At 38.5% G+C, this 20,155-nt stretch overlaps 1 protein-coding gene across 1 annotated transcript; it reads right to left on the bottom strand.

The window, feature by feature from the left end:
• Positions 1-79: 79 nt before the first annotated feature.
• On the bottom strand, positions 80-15,772 carry LOC147169972 (procollagen galactosyltransferase 1-like). The gene is made up of 12 exons (XM_086082508.1): positions 15,256-15,772; positions 7,903-8,013; positions 7,692-7,809; positions 7,085-7,219; positions 5,321-5,525; positions 5,129-5,248; positions 4,586-4,662; positions 4,395-4,501; positions 2,833-2,965; positions 2,311-2,438; positions 1,857-2,063; positions 80-1,052 (listed from the first exon to the last, which is right to left on the bottom strand). The coding sequence occupies exons 1-12, from the start codon at positions 15,471-15,473 to the stop codon at positions 782-784; spliced, it is 1,830 nt and encodes a 609-aa protein (XP_085938634.1). The 5' UTR covers positions 15,474-15,772; the 3' UTR covers positions 80-781.
• Positions 15,773-20,155: the final 4,383 nt, after the last annotated feature.

Here is a 20,155-nt window from a genome sequence, read left to right as displayed (position 1 = left end):
GATGGAGGAAACGCATGGGACAAGACACTGTAGACAATTTGTATTTGATTAACATGTGACCCCCCCCCCCCCCCACACACACACACACACACACACACACACCCAACTCTGGTCTCAAATTAAAATTCAAAGCATACTACAGATTAAGAGTATAAAGTTATTTCTTTGACTATTTCAATGGTCTCTTCACTCAGTTACAGAGAAATGAATGCGACCCTAGTGAGGAGGGTAAGTGGTTCGGAAAATGGATGGATGGATGAATGAATACTACCTGTGTATTCCAAACATCTGGTTGATGTAAGTGATTACATCTGAATGACATCTTTCCCTCTGGTCACATCTGGACCAATAAATTGCAATAAATAAAATAAAACTGCTACATAACCCATGTATCATTATACAAAATATTTTTGATACTAAAAACAACACAAACCACAAAACTATTGATACACATTTATTCCTGACCTTTAAATTGAACTTAAATTGAAATAAAAAAAAACAAATAAAATAATCAGTCCCTTTCTTATTCTTTGACTTTTGACTGCTAAACAGCGAATGATACATGGATTCTAAGCGACTCTTCAAGAGTTGTTTTAAATGTCAATCTTACCTCCTCCTCTAAGAGAAAGACCAAGTGATGGTGAAAGTCTCACTGGACCCGTGTCCATCTGTCTTACCTCTTCTACATTCCTCCCACCATCACAGCTTTCTTCTGCTGTACAGTAAGTATGTCAGCCTGCTCAGTGTGTGTGTGCGTGTAACAAAGTGTTCTCTGAAGTCATCACAATTCATCCCGCGCACTCCAATTCTCCAGCTCAGACTGTAGTACATCAGAGTTCTGTGCCTTGAGACTGAGTTCCACCTGTTCCTGGGTTTTCCTGGACTTGGCTCTGTCCCAGTCGGTCTTGGTTGTCTCATTGTTCCAGACGACTGAGGTCTCCGTGTCACTGATGTAGCCTGAGTCTCCTGTGTAGTGAGTCGGATACACCAGAAGCGGCTCTGCGGAGAACGCGCGCAGGTTCCGATCCTCAAAGTGTTCCATGTAGTCTAAACTAAAGAGGGGAAAGATGACATCACAAGCAGATTTAAAATGTTTCCAAGGGACACGCCTACAAAGAAAATGAGGGGACACTAGAAAAATAAGGGCTTGAGTCTGACCATTTGTGCCAACACAAAGAGTGCACTGCAATAATCTAGGTCAGGTTCACGCCGTTTGGCATGAATTAAGAGAATTCACTTACAGGGTAAGTGGAGTTGTCATGTTTTTTTTTTTTTAAGAGAAAGCATTACGGGAAGAAAACAAAAGCGAAAGACGAAAGGGAAACTTGCTTATTGGGCTGCGAAAAATGTAATTGTAACTTTTTTTTAAATCTTGTACTCAACAAAAAAACCCTATACACTGTATATTTTTTAAAGCTAAAACCAATACTAAAACTAATAAAAACAACAGTAAAATGAAGCATTTTCAAAAAAATAATAACAAATTAAAACAATTAACACAGTAAAAACTAATGAAAACTAACTACATTATAAAAAAAAGTGTAAATCTATACTGAAAAATACAAACATACATATGTGCATAATATACTATGTGATGAAATGAAACTCCTTCAATCACAATACAATTTTTCAGTTTAACAATCGGCAAATCGTCGGCCATACTCTCCTCGATCGCAAAACAATCAAATAACTACAAAGAAGTCATTCTCTCAAATGCTTAAATAATACAGCAAAAAAGATGCTAAATATAAAACAATGAGGGCCACCACTGAAAAAACGCTTAATGTGGGACCCTGTCTTTGGAGGAGGTTTTAAAAATAAAAATTAACAATGGAGAAGGACAGTGTAATACTCACACAGGATGTTTGTCAAACATGACAGGAAGGAACTCGTCAACAGGAAGGATCTTTTTCAGAGGCTCAACCTTGAGGAGCTTTTTGGCTCCCTGCAAGGAGAGCATGTAGCCTAAAGTCCAGTATGAGTAGTCAGCCTCCACCAGATTGTGAACATTGGGTACCGACTTCTCTGGATGATCCACCTGCATTCGCTTGCGTCCAATATAACTGCATGAGCAAGGGAAAGGAGACAATGGTATAGCAGCTCTTCAAATTTCATAGAAAATGTTTAGATATAAAATAATTTATTTTCTTTTTTTTTGGCGCTGTCTATGAATGTGAAAAGAATGGGTCACAGTGACTTTAATGTCTGGTCACTGGTGTCGAGGAAACAGACAGATGGAAGGATTTCTTTATATGAGGGAGAAATAATCCTCTCTATTTTTAACCATGGCTTTTCATTGCATTGACTCACATGAGATCCCAGTCAAGCTTGTGCGTCGTCACCTCCTGCAGCAACGCCTGCAGACGACGTTTAAAGAACACCTCAAAGCGCAGGTCGTCCTCAAGGACCAAGGACGTGCGCAGGCCGCGATCCACTATCTGCACGCACACAATTTTGACACACCGCTTGTATTTTTATTATTACAGTCACGACAGGAATGGCTTTTGAACATTGAGAAATACACAACTGGTGTGAATATTCTTCGTTGTATGATTGTTTTCCAGCACCTTACAGACTTTGTAAATGATGTTTATATGAATTGAACTTGGGGAGATCGCTGTATGCTACAAACAAGCTATCAAAATTCAATGATTTTTTTTTTTCATTTGGTGTGCCTGAAAACTGCATAAACTGTCACTAAATTGTTTAGGATACAATGTTTACCCAAATTTGAAGGCATTCATAAAAACAAAAGCACATATTCGTCACACCTGCTGACGCAAGGTGTTGTAATAACTCTTACACGATCGTGTGTAATGACAGAACCCTCACCTCCTTCCAGATGTTGTAATGAGAGAGGAAACAACCAAGTTCACCCTTGGTGAGAGGTCGACCGTGATATGGGTCTTTGTACCCCGGCAGCATATTAATCCCCATGGACTCTATGTCACTCTTGTTCAGGGCCCTGATGAGCACAGAAGAGATAAACAAGGAGATTAAACAAGAGGAATAATACATCATATGGATGGCATTGTTGTACGACCTCACTGGCAAAAACATTAGGTACCCCAAATAGAAGCAATTTACTTAAAAATAATATAAATATGTATGTATGACTTAAGTATGACAATAATAAGCCATATGGTAAATAATATCTATCTTATATTGTTATATTATTATCTTTGCATAACTTGCAGTCATACACAGACTAATACTGTACATTAAGGGTTTATTTTATTTTTTTATTGATACAGGAATATATCATTGAACGTTTCCCGGCGTGTCTCTGAAAGCTCCTCCTTGCTATGCAGTAACACATTTCGACCAGGCATGGCGCTAGCGGAAAAAACGGAAGCGCTGCTAACATTAGAAGAAGAAACCATAAAAGTATTGTTTACTAGGTGTGTCAAAATGAGTGCGTTAATTTTGAGTTAATTTAAAGTTCCTTTAATGACACTAATTTTTTTAATGCGCAATTAATGACCACAACTTTCTTGGACCACAACTTTCTTGGAAAGCCTGTACGGGAGGAATTCCAGTCGCAATGCAGCAGACACGTCCATGTCAATATTTTGCAGTAATAAATTGAATAATAATGCATATATTTGTGGAGACTGGGGTCAAGTTGTATTTTACAATTTTAAAAATGTGCAGAATTTCACAAGTTAAAGATTAGATAGCTTTTATTATAAAAAAGAAAAATGTCACCATTTTATTTTACATTTAGAACCGATACGAAATTTGCCATCAATCGTGAGTTAACTATTGAAGTCATGCGATTAATTACGATTAAAAACTTTAATCGCCTGACACCCCTATTATTCACATATGACTTTTTTTCATAAAAATTGTAAGTAAAGTAATGTAAAACAATGGTTATGTATCGCGATACGTTTCGTATAGTGACTCCGGTATCGTGATACTCATTGTATCATGAGGTTGTTGGCAATACCCAGACCTACTGTAAATAAAGATCTTACATTCCAAATTCATGTAATCATAATTTAACCCCTTCAGACTCATAGACATGACATATTTGCGTGTCTAAACCGATACAAACGCATCATTTGGATGACGTCAACACTTCTGGTTCATGATTGGATCCTAGCTAACCAATCATAATCACAATTAGATTTGCATGATGTCCATGTTAAAAATGTTACATATAAGCTTGGTTACACGTTACAGCCATACTATCTTGACGTCCACGATTAAAAATAAAAACATGAGATAACACCAGAATTTTTTTATATGTTGTTCTTATGTGGGAAAAGAGTTGGGGGAAAAAATGCCCAGCAATAAAAATGCGGGTCTGAAAGGGTTAATTCTGGCACATGCTAAGCCCCGCCTCCTTGACACAATACCCTATGCATTCTACAGGCGACGAAACGTACTTGCCATCCACAGCAGCAATAACTTTACAGCTGAGCTCCATCTCGTGTAAGGTTGTCAGCATGCGCTCGCGCCGGTCAGCTCTCCGCACCAGATTTATCATGAACACCTGCGTGCACACACACACGTAGCCTGACAAAACGTGCTGGGCCCTGTGTGTTTATATGAGCGAGTGAGAAGGACAAGACTGCACCTCATCAAAGCCAATCTTGTTTGGCTGTTTGGGAGGAAGCGTGAGGAAGCGGGAATATTCCAGCGGAGGATTTTTCACTTTGAAAGAAGATGGCATACGGTTACAAAGAGAATGCGCAATGAATCAGAGGCTACCAAAAATGGAGCCAAAGGCTCCATGCAAGGATACGTTTTATCCTTTTTCACAGCTTGTTTGCATTCCTTCCTCTATGGATGATTACATGTCATGTGGCATATAAAAGAGAATGACTACAGACCACTTTGGTTACCAAAATATTTTTCAGTGGGAGTAACAACTGAATCAAAAACACTCACTGGATGCTCTGATGACCTCCATAGCGACAGAGCAGACATGCTTTTTGTTGTGCATAATGCATAATTTAGTATTTTCTATAACTGTCTGCCAAGGTTTGAAAGTGGAGAAAAAGGCTGACTATAGAACTATTTTAGTAGTGAAATAAAACCCGCTTTATTGCGCTATACAATATATTGCGCTGCCTTCATTTATGCGCATTCTTGTTTTACGGTTTGAAACCAAACTCACCCATGATCTCAAGATGAGTGTGCAAGAAGCTCTCCGCTTCATCCAACAAATTAGCGTGGGAACGCATGGGCACCGGAAAGTATCCGTAGGTTTCTTTGTTGCACACGTACATCTGAACATCTGACGTCACAAGATGACAGGCAATGCAAAAATCACACGTGTAACATTTCAAAACGATTTCATCCAACACACCTGCCATGCGAGCAGAGTAGGCAAAGACGATGACATCATCAAGGAGCCAGCTGTACTCCGGGTGTGGCGGGTAAAAAGCCAACTGCCGAGAGGCTTCCTTCCGTAAGTCCACCAAGTACGTGGAGTGCACCATCGGGACGGCAAAACAGCCAAGACGCTCCTGCTTCCTGATTGGTATGTAGGCTGGCGTGCGCTTGTAGTAGCCCTGCCAGGATGGTTGCCAACAATGCAAAGAAATGGTTTCTAAAAGCACATTTGATTACACGGATTAACTCATTCACTGCCATTGACGGCTATAGACGTCAAAAATTCATTTGAACTATTTCTATTAGTTTAACATTTTTTCCCACTTTTGTTAACAAGAGTATGAAAACCTATAAAATGTTTTATTGTATTAGAACAGATATAAAATTTGTGATTAATCTTGAGTTAACTAGTGAAGCCATGCAATTAATTACGATTAAAAATTGTAATCGCCTGACGCCCCTAATTTTTAATAATCTTTTCTAAAAAATATATATTATTAAAAAAAAAGATTATTAAAAATTAGGGGCATCAAGCGATTAAAATTTGTTACCGTATTTTTTTTCTTTTTTGTTTAAAAAAATAAATAATAAAAAAATAAAATTAAAAAATTAAAAATAAAATTAAAAAAATAAAGTAAAAAAATAAAATTAAAAAAATAAAGTTAAAAAAATAAAATTAAAATTAATAAAAAATAAAAAATGTGTTACCGTAATCAATCGCATGATTTCACTAGTTAACTCACGATTAATCACAAATGTTATATCTGTTCTAAATGTGCAAAAAAAAAATCTAGGCTTTCATACTCTTGTTAACAAAAATGGGAAAAAAATGTTAAACTAATTTAACTAATTTTTGACGTCTATTGCTGTCAATGGCAGTGAATGAGTTGAAATATTAAAGATTCTGTTATTGGTTTGAATGCTGAGAGGCACAATCAGAATTACAATTCCTACATTTTTGTCGATGGCCAACATAATTTCCTCTGCTGCAGCTGAACATCTGCTTCGGAACTACCGAGGAGAATCCTGTGTTTGGAATTTTGAGTTAATTTAAAGTTCCTTTAACGCCACTAATTGTTTTAACGCGCGATTAATGACCGCCCCTTACTTGGAAAGCCTTACTGGGGGAATGCAAATCACAACGCAGCAGACACGTCCACGTCAAAATTTAGCAGTAATAAATGTAATAATAATGCAAAGTTTTGTGAAGAATGGGATGAAGTTGTATTTTACGATTTTAAATATGTGCAAAATTTCACAAGCTACTTCATGTTAAAGATTAGAGAAAAATGCACTGAGCTGTCACTAACGTCTTACGGATGCAATTATGCCATCTAGTGGCAGACACATTTTGTTTGTTATTTACAGTAAATCTTTTTTTAATTTTTACTAAATGTTATGAATTATTACGAAATGACTGTATCAATGACTAAAAGATGCAGCTATATTTCTATTAGTGTAGCATTTTTTTCACTTTATGTTATGTTGTGTGAAAACAAAAAATATTCTAATATACATTTTATTGTACATTTAGAACAGATATAAAATGTTCAATTAATCGTGAGTTAACTATTGAATTCATGTGATTAATTACAATTTAAAAAAATGTATCACCTGACACCTCTAATTTGAATGTTATTTCGCTGTACCCAGCGAATATTAATGTCGTTCAAATGTGAAGGACATGTAAAGTGGGTGTAATGTAATGTGCTGGCTGACAAATGACCAACAACAATACCTGCGAAGTCATGCCGCACCAGAAGTTGGAATATGCAGCTCTGGACTCCAACATTGGGGCAACAATGGTCTTGTTTTCGCTCATCAGTTTCCACAACACATCTGGGTTGGTGAGCAGGTTGTCACAGTCAGCCACCTGTCAGCAAAGAAAAGCGCTTTGATAAAAAGACGCTGTTCTGCTTGCGACTGGATCTTCTGTGACTCCTTAAACAACAATTGAACTGGCAGCAAACGCGTCTGGCGGGGAACCATGTCGAATATGCAAGGAGCTCTTCCAGAAAAATAATGTGCATTTCAACACAGGTAACCATAGCAACAGGATGTAAGCTTTATCATCCTCTGCCAAACATCTCCATTAAAATGTCCCAAAACAAAGCGGGTGGATAAAACCTGTCTAAATGCAATGCGCCTCATGTTTCACAGGGACAAGCCGTGGGTGTCTGACCATTTTGATCGATTTTTTGCAAATAACAGAAAGTAACACATTTAGTAGTTCCACATTAAAATGTGAACTGCTTCAATTATTTTTCATACAATTTCATATCATCACTTCATTTAAATTGCCTCGTGATAATGTCAGTCCATCTGTTGTTTGACTGACAACATACCAGGAGGTAGTCAGCCCAGACCTCACGGGCTGTGTCCAACGCCCCCTGGCGAAGCTTCATCACGTGTTCATAACGAAGATTATTCCAGTGTTTGGGCCCCTCCTCGTCCTCAAAAGCACTAAGGTGGGCACAGATGACAGCGGTGTTAGAACCTTAAACACAGTGCTTGGGTCGGCCCCTCACTCACCCGCATTCCCACGCACAAAATTACCTGGATCCATCCTCTGGTCTCCACTCCACATAGTGATAGTCATTCTGCACTTTGGTGAGCCACTCTCGCAGGACGGCCGTGGTGTTATCTATGTTGTGATCTGTCGCCACCCTGTGGCGAGAGGAGGGATAGACACACTTTTTCAGTGAAGGGCACACAAAACACTCCAAAGGGATGCACTGATTAAATATATTGGAACAGCAGAGGTGCTGATGCCTAATTAAAATGTCTCCTTATAAAATATGGACTTCATAAAAAGGATTCTACGGTGATATAATTTGGCTGCACTGGTTCAATGACTGAATCTGGAGCACCGTATCAATCACAGGAGTGTAATATAATCACCTCATTAGTCTGGCAAGCAAAAGCCCGGAGCGCCACTATTGTTTTCTGTCCTGCTCCATCTATTCTAGTGTATATCTGTGCATATTAGTTTGAGAGTGGAATGCAGGCTTTTAAAAAGACAAAATGACTCAATACTAAAACCATGGCACCAATTTAAAGGGGAATTATTGATTTTTATCATTATAACAGGATGATAAGTTTTTCCGGCTCTGAAGCTTTTTTTTTTTTTTTTACTACAGGATAGCTATGTACCATCAATGTGAGCTGTAGCACACAAAGACTGAGGGTCGACGCGGCTTGCATGGTGTCTGCGTTAACAAAACAAATCTTTTGAGATTAATGGGCAGGGGGCAAAGGGGTGACACATGGAATGTGTAGGTATGAGGGGAAAATGGTTTCACACCCTCCGGCATCATGTAGCCGTTGACGGACAACGTGCCGCAGGTGCTTATTTTAACATCTGTGCGATGTTCTCACATTCAAGTGTCGTTTCGCCGCTTGCGTGCGACCGAATCACAGCAGAGCCATTCGTGTTCTCATGCTCTCTCTAATGTCGACATCCCTTTCCTTGAACCATCCAAACAGCAATGGAACAGATCAAGTATAGCACATCTACACAATCTAATGAGATCCAACCAGGGCTGCAAAAACATTTTTCTTTTTGTTACACTAGATTTGGCATTCAGTTGAGCAAATGCAAATGTCAGCCTGATTTTCCACTTACAAAAAACAAAAAAACTCTAGATGCACTACTTTAATTATAATGTCCAGTGAAAACTCAACTTAACGACTAATTGGGGATAGGGGGTCAACCGTTAGAGCCGATTTTCATAAAAACACGCAGTACAGTACAAAATTATTGTTTTGTATTTTTCATGGCCTAAAATTACCAAGTGTAATACTAAATTATTGTAAATAAATATGCTTTTTTTTTTTTAATCTTCTCCTACGTGTCTATTGGATGCTAAGCTAATGTCCATGTTTTCAATTACCTTTGATGGGAAAGTTGCCCCTGCCAACATGGCTGCCACATATATGAAACAACAGCAGCACAATAAGTACCCACCCACCAAGTTACTTGATTGCTAAAAACTAGCAATATCTTTTTTTTTTTTCAAATTTTTAATTTATGTTATCATCCTATCTATTATTATAGTGTTAAGAAATGCTAGTGTTGGGTTGTGTATCACTCAGACATTATAAATGTAAACAAACTTTGGCCTTTTTTCCCATTGATGGGAATCTAATCTGCACAACCTATCACGCCACAAAGTATGTTTGAAGTAGGGGTGTGCCAAAAAAATAGATTCTCCTAAGAATCGCGATACTCATTTAGTACGATTCAGAATCCATTTTAAATGTCCCAAAATCGATTTTATTTAAATTACTTTATACTGTCTTCCCTTTGTTTGTGTGTGCCTTTATTGGGAGCGCTGTTCATGTTGTACCCGATTTGGCCACTTAGGGGCAGTGTGGTTTCATGCGGTCTGTTACACTGTTAAGTTGGAGCCACATTAGAGAGTAGAAGGAAAAAGTCACGATCAAGTTATTCCAATAAAAGTTGTTTTTTTGCAGTGTGGAGCCGTTCTTTTGAGTGATAAAAGTGCCGCGAGTAGCGCGCTAATTAGCATTAGCGAGTCAGACTGGAGTAGATCATTACAATTCCTTGAACATCTATAAATTGAAGCAAAAATCATTGTCAATCAAATCATTTTGAATCAAAAATCTTTCCTAATCGAAAAATCGATTCTGAATCGAATTGCACAACCAAAAATCGGAATCGAATCATGAGACATTCAAAGATTCCCACCTCTAGTTTGAAGTATGCTTGTATGCTTGCGAGTTAGCAATCCCTCTGTTCACCCCTCAAACTGCACCCGCTATAGCCGGTCATATTTTCTGTAGGGCTGAACGATTTAACGTTATTGTAGCATCATCTTTTGGCAGAATCTTTGTATCTACAAAATCAAAAATTTTCAGGGGACCCCAAAAACGGCATGTTTGTTCAACCAAAAACATCGCATCATCAAAGAAAGAAAGCCACTGCAACGCTCTATATTGGTCAGTAAGTTGTCAAAATAACACCCACACGTATGGACTGACCCATAGTATAGATTTGTGAAAAAATTCTAAATGTACCTAATTTTGAGGTTTCAGTTCTACGCCAGCGATATAAACATTCACAATACTGATTGTATGTTGGTGGTATGTCAACTGAAGCCAGCCAATGACAAACTACCAAGTGCGGGAGCAAGTAGTGAGACACACACAGGGAATTTAGGCAGAAGTTAAGAAGCGTACAGGACACAATTCAACGGATTCAGTGGCAAAAAAAATTATCATTCATTATTATTTGGAGGAAAAACCAAGATAGACTGAATTAGAGCTTTGGTCTTGTGCTACTCGTACTCACTGCTCATGCTCAGAAGCTAGCCAGCACAACAAAGTTATGCTACACCACCTTAAAAAAACAGTGTTTTTAGTGCACTCAGCAACATGGTAACTTGTGAGAGATCATTTCAGATATGATTAGTAAGCATCAGTGCCTTAAGTGTCCCACTTTAATTCTTAACTCATTCACTGCCATCGACGGCTATAGACGTCAAAGATCGATTTTAACTGGACTGGTAGTGAATAAGTTAAATTGTTACAAAAATGCTGTCTGATGTGACTATCCCGTCTTCCTTTTGGAAAAAGTGTGAACAAAAAAGCTACAAAAAGCGCTAGAAAGTGCAAAATTAAAGTCAAAAGTTGTTTAGAGGAAGTTTTTTTCCCAAAAATGTAGACTGAATTCAGAATTTGTACTTCTTTAGGGTATTAAAATCTTTGTAAAGAGAGGAATAATGGTATTGCATGTCAAAATGAAGTTTGTCGCTAGTGTATGCGGCATTGTTTAAATAGCAACAAAAACAGACCTCAATAATTGGAAAGACCTGAGGTGGGGGAGAACATAAACCTTAAGGAAGGTTCTTCTCTACCCTGCAAGTCCATGCAGCACACGCTTCCACCAAAAAAATCAACATGCGTGTGTTTATATGAAGCGGCGTGCCAGGGTGCTTCATCTTACATTGTCAGGTTGCGCTGCAGGTATCCACAGGTGGCTAGGGCCACTGGGTTTATGTTTTGAAACTTTCTAGGTATTTTAAGGGAGGACGCAGAAAAAGAGCTGTGCTCAAGCTGCCACATGGATAAACGAATCCGAAGTTTTGGGCTAAAATCCAAGGAAACAGATGAACGCATGCTGCTTTTATACTAAATTCAACATTCAAAGGAGACAGCCCTCCCACTAGATTGAACAATATGTTTACTTATGTCTATGAGAGAGAGAGAGAGAGAGAGAGAGAGAGAGAGAGAGAGAGAGAGAGAGAGAGAGAGAGAGAGAGAGAGAGAGAGAGAGAGAGAGAGAGAGAGAGAGACAAGCAACAACAACAAAAAGATAAAGTCCAATTTTGCCTGAAAGGGAGTGCGAAGAAGAAAATGTATTTAATCCCACCCCCATCTCCCATTCAAAATTTCAACCTACTCTGCTACTTAACTCTTTCACTGCCATTGACGGCAATAGACGTCAAAAATGAATTTGAACTATTCGTTTCACATTTTTTCCACTTTTGTTAACAAGAGTATGAAAACCTTGGAAAAAAATGTATTGTACATTTAGAACAGATATAAAATTTGTGATTAATCTTGGAGTTAACTAGTGAAGTCATGTGATTAATTACAATTAAAAATTGTAACCGCCTGATGCCCCTAATAAAAAAAAAAGTCTGACGATTACATTTTTTAAATTGTAATTAATCGATTAATCACAAATGTTATATCTGTTATGAATGCACAATAAAAAAAATCTAGGTTTTCATACTCTTGTTAACAAAAGTGGGGAAAAAATGTGAAACTAATATAGTTTAAATGATTTTTTTTACGTCTATAGCCGTCAATGGCAGTGAATGAGTTAACTTTAAGACTCAATAAGACTCATTTTACTCCCTACATTTGAAAACAGATATCTGTACTTTCTAGTCCTTACGTTGCCAAGAAAGGCTCATTACTTCAAAATCTAAGGATAACGACATGGGTAAAAAAAAAAGTCAATATAGAGAAGTAAAGTTAACAAGGTTGGGATCTTATCTGATTGAGATATTGGAGTTTTATAGACCCTTTTCCTGTTTATAAACAAAGATGACATCATCAGGATGTGTGTGTGCATTGTTGGAGCAGAAAGGACAGCAAGGTTCGTTAACATGTACACAAACTGACTATAAACGATCCTGAAAATTACTTTTAAAAAAAAAACGTTGTTGGATGGAAAGCAACTTTCTGATCCTTACATTACAGAGTGGAAGGAAGATGTTACAAAGTGGCCCAATATTTATCTTTATTTAGTGGAGAAACCTAGTGTTTACACTCAAGAGGAACTGCAAGCCTACATGTGTTTAGATGCTTACAAATATATGGTGTGTGGTCACTGGCCAAGTAGAGACCATACAGCATCGTTATTTAGATTCAGTTATGTATTTTACGAGCGGAAGTTTTGCCAAGACAAGGAGGACACGAAACAGAAATGTAACGTATGATAAGTAACGTAGCCACCTAGCCAGCTAGTTTGTTCTGTTGCTTGTCATATAAAAGGGAACTGAGAATCGTATCAAATTGTTGTGATGATAATCTCAGAAACGGCAGATAAATGCTTACTCAGCATTTGAAGACTCAGGGATAAAGTTGAACCAAATGGCCACCATAACTTACCAGATATGAAATGAGTAAATGTAAATGTTGTCAACTACAATCGTATTTTGTGGTGAATGTGAATTGTATCTTGTGAAACAATGTGACAGCCTAAAAGCCCCCAGCTGGCATTCCCAAAAAATCTCTAGCTAATCCGAAAAAACACAACTGAACTACTGAAGTAATGTTTTTTTTCCCAATTGACATTATCAGCTAGTTTAGCATCCTTTGTTAGCAGTTTATATTGTCAGCAAAGCTAATGGCAATTCCGAGCTTACACCACAAGTCAAAATGGAGGTCTAATGCTGCATTTGAGGACAAGAGGAAGATGGGAATTCTGACTTTTCTGACTTCAAACCAGGAAGTGTGCACAGGAACGGCCATTGATCTGAATATATGACTGACAAGTAAAACAAATAATATTTTTTTTTACAAGTGGCAGGGATGTGCTGCTTTGAAGACCCCCTTTTTCTTTTATCACTCAGTCCCTTAGACCCCAATGTTAGATTTGGCAGAGACATCTTTTGTTGAATTACAGTTGTAATTATTTATAAATATAAATAAATATATATATATATATATATATGTACAAGTTTCCTCCTGTAAACATCATTAAGCATTTAATTTATACATGTACTTAAGGCAATTTGTAAAATGTCTGAAGTCCTCTTGTTTATGTTTAACTATTTAAAACATCATAAATCATGCTGTTTCTATTACGTACCGTCTCAAATGTTCTCCAATTTTGATACTGTAAATGTATAGGATCGTATGCCGGGAAACGTTTTTTGGGAGGAGCAATATGGCGTCTTGGCTTGTCGGCTATCAAGTCATATATTCACCCTGCCTTCACATTCTACCTGGACACTCCTACGACATGAGGGGGCGGTCACGTGCAATTTTCTACTCTACATGTGGTATTTACCATAATTTCAATACCACATGAAGGCAGCATCAGGTGATTGGGAACGCCACATTGAACTTGGAGAGCCGAGTTGCAAAGTCAATAAACAAAAGTGCCCCGATATCCAGCTTTAATCTGACATCGTTCGACAATACAGACACAGACTGTTAATGGCAAAACATAATTTACATAATTATAAACATATTTATCTCTTTATTATCATAACATTAGTTTAGTTTTTCAAAGTAAGTAACTTCACGTAACCCAACATGATTTGGACCGACTACATTAACCAGAACAACAAACAACTGATCTTAATCAGCCATCTTTGTCGAACGCTTAGAGGTCGTTAGTGGGACAATCCAAGTGGGATCAACCTGATTTCACACATTCCTCGAACGCAGCATCAACTCAATGAAAGGAAGCTCTCCATTTGTTGAAAAGCATAGGATTTGGGTGGTTGTAATTTGATTTGTGAGTATTATCTTTTATTTAAATAATGCGGTGAAATGTTGTTTGACTACTATTGCAATCTGCCTGCTGTGTATGCTTGCCGCAGGCAAAAGCAATACAAATACGCTCCCAAATGCCCAGATGTTCAAAATTGTCAATAGGAACTGATATTATCAGCAACTTACGCAACATTTTTTTTTCTTCTTCTCAGCATGAGCACTATTTAAGTTAATAAAAGAAAGAAACGTTTTTGTTTTTGTAGATAATTGACAGTAAAAAGCTTTTTCTTTTTTTTTTTACTTTTTTTTTAAGTGCATTTGGGAGTACTGTAGTTTAGTTTTTAGTTGTTTTTTTTACTTGCATACAGGAGTTCAATCAATACTACTTTTACCAAGGACGTTCATATTAAACAAGCATCTGGATCTGGACTTTTACTTGAGTACAGAGTGTGAGAACTTCTACCACCTGTGACTTGGATACAAGGAAATAAATCTTGTCAAGCTTTTGTGCTAGGGCTGTGGAGTGCAGAAGAGTGAGGCGGTGTGTTTCCAGTCGAGTCTAAAGATGTGGCAGGAAAAGAGGGGCAGGGACATAGGGTGGGGGAATGAGAGAAGATCCCAAACTGAATGGAACTTTTCACAGACATAACTCGAGTAGTGCAACGGGCCCTGACTACTCCTTTCCCGTGCATCTCTCCAAGATGATTCGCTCTTCTGTTTCGAAAATACATGCATAATTTAAAGCACCGATGAAACAGATGTGATATACTGGAAAGATTTAGATTAAAAGAAGGATGTCTACTAACAGAACGCTGGTTAAGAACAACGGCGATTTGATAAAACTCTTCATCAGATTTCACTTTCAATACCTATCAAGATAAGTCTGTTATAATGTTATAATAATTGTGACTTTACAGCAGCGACACTCACCACAAAGCAATGCGGTCCTTCGGGTAGCGAAGGCGCTCCAATGCTCCAAGGAAGAGCGGCAAAGAGTGCGCAGAGTTGCGGCAGATAAGAGCGACCACCACCCGTGGGGCGAGGAGAGGGGACTCGGGGCTCCAGCGCTCCTCGCGGAAGTAGCCCCGGCTCAAGCCCGAAAAGTGGACGAACAGCAGGGCGGATAGCAGCGAGGCGATGCGGGGCATGGCAGGGAAAGACGCGTTTTGGTGTTGCGGCCGACAGACGAGGAGGCACGTATGGCTCGAGCAAAGAGGTTAGGTGCGTCCTGCTGTTGTGTTATGCCGATAGTAGCGACATGGCGGAGGGGTGGGCTGAGTTAAAGGGGACGATTCAAGTTGTCCCGCTGGTGCTCCGCCTTCCGAAGAAGTTGTCTTTCTGCTTTTGGTAACACAACGGAACCCACGTGAGACTTTCACTATTATATTAATAACAATATTTTAGCAAACATTTCTGTCTGTGCCGTAGATGGCCATGCCATGGCTCATTCTTTGCTGAGACGCCTATGTGTATTCTTCCCCTTTAAGCATAGCCAACGGGTGTCTAGCAGGAAATAGAGAGAACTCAGTGTGGGCGTGCCCTGATGCTCATCCACACAGTTACCGTTTTCTTTACATTACTTAAAAAAACTGTTTTCTTTACTTTACATGACTGGAGCCCAGGGACCGCTGCTAGTTGCGCCATCTTGGAAAAATTTATAGAAAATTGCCCTTAATTGTAATTAAAAATACTACATTAAATTAATTAATTCGTTAATTTATTTATTTTGAACATGTATATACAAGAATAAAAAAATGTAATTAAATTAAATTTAAAAAATAATCAACGACACAAAGCATTTACACATGTTCAGAAAAAGAGTAGGAAGAAGTATAAACTTTTTCAGCTTGGCCAAATAGATACATAAATGAATAATTATTTTATCCGGGAGGAAAAAAACTTGAGTAAAAGAAGGAAATGGTGTTTGAATGATATCAATATGTCAAGAATTAATTGGTTTTAAAGACTTCAAAAAGCAGGCACACATTTTTTTTGTGAAGTTTAATGGTATATTAGGAGTGTGCATCTCTCCACAAAAGACAATTCAATACGGTTTTTGATAGCCTACATGGGGTGCAAAACATTTCAAGGACGGTCTGATTTGAAAGTAGAATGATTCGATTAGACTCGGTGGGATTATGATTCAATCCATGCTTAGTGAGAGATAGGATGATGCAATTACTTTTTGGTTGTCACAAATTTGAATGAACTTGACAGGACTGTAAATGTGCCATTTCCTTGGAAGATATATTTAAATAAAAAACGATTTGATATGTAACTCAATAAATTTCAAAGTGGAACAATTCGATATTCTGGTTCAAACCGGTATTGTTACATATATATATAATGATCTTTGTTGGCATTAGTACACAATGTACATTCTCAAAAGGCACGCGTTGCAATCCATAAAGCTAACTGGTAAACCCGTTTTAGTTTAACACGACTTCATAGTGTTTTCAGAATTGAGCGGGTCGAGGACAGGACCCAAAAGCGATGGCAGAAGCGAGCGAGCCGACCCACACTGTTGTGACTTTGGACGGCATCGTCCCATAGTGCTTTTCTCAAGAAGCTTTTTTTCACATTTAGATGAACAATACGGCTACAATGATGTCCCGAGTTCTGCTACTTGTCAACTATTTCCCGACAACCCGGTCCAACGCCTAAGTCGACTGCCACAACTGCGGGAGTGCGCTGCTTACCATCACCAGCCACAACGAGCAGAAATTCCTGACCGGACGCAATGTATTGCGGTTGGGAAGGAGCAATCAGAACTTCCGTTGCCTCTGCTACAGTGTAGTTGGGAGAGGAACAAAGTAGTTGTACTCATCAATCTCATGACACTGTCAAATAGGTTAATATTAACAGTATTCAGAGGTGGGCATTCCGTCAGTACTGATGGACTGTCAGTCCGTCACTAATGGGCGCCGTTTTTTCTGACGAATGAGTAAAAACTTGTAAAAAAAGAAGAAAAAAAAGAATACCAGACTAAGCATTGATGGAAGAGTTCTTTTTTTGTCCGTCACCGGGTCAAGAACGGCGGGCCAACCAAACTTTGTAAATTGCCTACCATTTAGATCTACCTCTTTTCAGTCCGTCCCACAAATGTGTTTTGACACAGTATCTTCCCGGAACAAAATCATGTTTTCATAAAAGGATGGCGAGTGGACCAAAAAAAGCACAACAGCAAAGCCTAACCTGTACCCCTAGGTTGGACTCTCTTCCATTCTTAGTTTCCCAAGGTGAGAGATGCCGGGTAGGTTGGGGAATACGCACTTCCTACCAGTTCGGTGTACTTAAGTGTTCATCCCGGTGAACCGTAGCCTTCTTCCGCCTTTGGGTCACGGGGACAAGCCCTGAGAGTTGAGTGTGCCTATGCACCAAACAGGAATTCATTCATTCAGTCAGTCACTTCTGTCCAATGTCACGCTCACGTACTAATTTCCCACACTCAGAAATTGTACCACTGGGTGAATTTTTTTTATTGTTCGCCGTTTCAGCACTCTGATTCGACGTTGCTCCTTGACGTTGTCAGTTAAGAGGCAAGTTAGGTTGCCTATTAAGTCGCGTGCCCGCCTCACTCAACTTTTATGCTATCAAAATAACATGTTCCTATAGTTTAGGATGACAACTGAAAACAAATAAAATACACATGACTTGTACGTGCATTTAAAAAAAATGATAGAGTAGCTGGTAGTTAACAGGCTGGCATGAGAAAAGACTGTCTACACGATGCTAAAGTGTGTCTGTCAACTTGGAACTGAAATAGGACTTGATGGCTTACAAGATCTGCTCTATTTATTGCTCATGAGTTAATGGGGTTGAGACCTGTGCAAGTTCTTCCATGAACAACTCAGGCCTTCGTGGACACTGCTTTTTGCATCGCATGGGTCTCGCTGTATCAGTGAAAGAGGTCAAAGTCTTGTTGAGGGAGTTAAAGATTAAGTCAGGATGGTCAAATCGAAACACATAGAATACAGTAGCTTCTTAAAACAAAAATAAATGATAATCATGCACACGTACACACAAAAAATATACGGTATCTAAATGCTGGCAGTGAGTATAATAACGAAAAACGAACTGCAGTTTGAGTTTATGCAAGCCTCATCCACTTTATGCTTGTCCCAACACAATCTGTCGAGTGTCAAAAGAGAGTCACAAATCTTGACACCAGCCTGAAGAACAAATCGGCTTATGTCAGCCTACTGACAGAAGAGTGGGAAGACATGATGGACAGAAAGCTAAAAAAAAAAAACAATCCAAGTAGGCCCAGAGGTGGGAGAGGTGTCATCGGGTGAGTTGTCATTAGAAATAATTCAACCATCCTTGAATTTCATGTACTGTGACCACTCAGCTTGTTTCATTCTCATGCTTATAGTTATAAGCACAAGAGCTGGGACGAATGCATCTATTAATTTGAATTTAGAAATTGCATGAGCTATTAACAATGTGTACAGCAGTAAGGCATTTAACCTCACATTCCTTGAGATTATTTCTGTCAATCAAATAATTAACGTTGCCTGAGGCACACTTAAAACAAAGCAACTCTCTTTTTGCAGTGAGTTAACTAAAAAATAAAAATCCCCTCCCCTCCCATGAATTTGATGTGCCTGTGGTTGATATGGGCCCAGTATTATTTTCTTATTTTTCAAAATCTTACAGGAAAGTAAAGTTTTCTGGTTCTGTTGGCCGATATTTTTTCTTATTTGAAGTAATTATTTTCTTATTTCATTATATTTTTCTTAAATTTTCTACTGTCTTTTTTTTTTAAATTTACTGTGGAATTGTCATTTAAACTATGTTAATAAACTAGTAGGTTTTCCATATACCGTAATGTATGAGAATAATGTAATTGATCTTTTTTTTTATTTATGTTTTGTCAAGTTATTAGATATTAGATAAATACTGACCTACTATTCGACAGCATTGCTTTTTAAGTGCAATGTGGTCAAAATCAAGCAAGAAGGAGCATTTATTTTTTTGTTTGCTTTGTTTAACAGTTAATTTGGATCTGATGATAGAAGCGAATGCAATCGCGCTTGCCAATGTTGAAAGTCAAGTAAGGCTGTAAAACTGACAGGGACATCAAATTTTCCTCAGCACAGCCTCATAAATCCTAGGTCATAAAAGTCAACCCGCTTTTGCAGGGTGAATTGCACCGTGCACACACAAATTGTCTGAACATCCAACTTTTCATCTTGCCATTAGTGACGACCACTTTCAGTTGGCCTCCTATTAAGACTAATAGGGCCTAAATGTAACAGCAGTTCCGCCAACTACACACCCCACTGTTCCCTGCTTTCATTTAGTGCATTCCAGCTGAACCAAGCCAAAGTGGCTCCATATGTGTATCACACACCACCTGCTCCTCCAATGCTCCCTGTGCAATTTCCTGATGATAAGTCACAGCCTGCTTGGTCCCCTTGAGCATCCAAGCCAAGTGAGAAGCCTTCACGTAAACAATATGTAGACACGCAGGACATAGTTTACTTCGGTGGCCGCAGCTGACTGCAACAAGAAATCATTTATCCTTGTGTTATGTTTGGCCTGTTATATCTTCGTATATTCTCTGGCATCCAGGTCACGGTAATGCGAGTTTGTGTTTTCATAACGGACAATATCCGTAAAAGTTGAATTGAGATAACTGGAATCTTCATGGTCGTCGAAGAGAACCAAGGTTCCGTCAAATCAACTTTTGCGGATATTGTCAGGAAATGTGTCTTTCACTGCAAAACAAAATTACTCTACTTACTACACTCAATCATCGACACTTGATTGGCTCTTTTTTCAAATACTTACAAGCAAGTCTACCATCGAACATGTCCACATCATA

The sequence above is a fragment of the Leptonotus elevatus genome, chromosome 8 (assembly GCF_054856555.1).
Source record: "Leptonotus elevatus isolate MCC_2025b chromosome 8, RoL_Lele_1.0, whole genome shotgun sequence".
Classification (NCBI taxonomy): Eukaryota; Metazoa; Chordata; class Actinopteri; order Syngnathiformes; family Syngnathidae; genus Leptonotus; species Leptonotus elevatus.
Note: the sequence above shows the minus strand (reverse complement) of the source record. Positions and strands in the feature narration are given on the sequence as shown.

Coding starts and splice junctions, on each gene's coding strand:
- LOC147169972 (XM_086082508.1), bottom strand. CDS start 15,473: ATGCCCCGCATCGCCTCGCTGCTATCCGCCCTGCTGTTCGTCCACTTT. Junction 5,249..5,320: donor CTACTCTGCTCGCATGGCAG/GTGTGTTGGATG, acceptor TTGTGACGTCAG/ATGTTCAGATGTACGTGTGC. Junction 2,064..2,310: donor AAGCTTGACTGGGATCTCAT/GTGAGTCAATGC, acceptor TTGCTCATGCAG/TTATATTGGACGCAAGCGAA.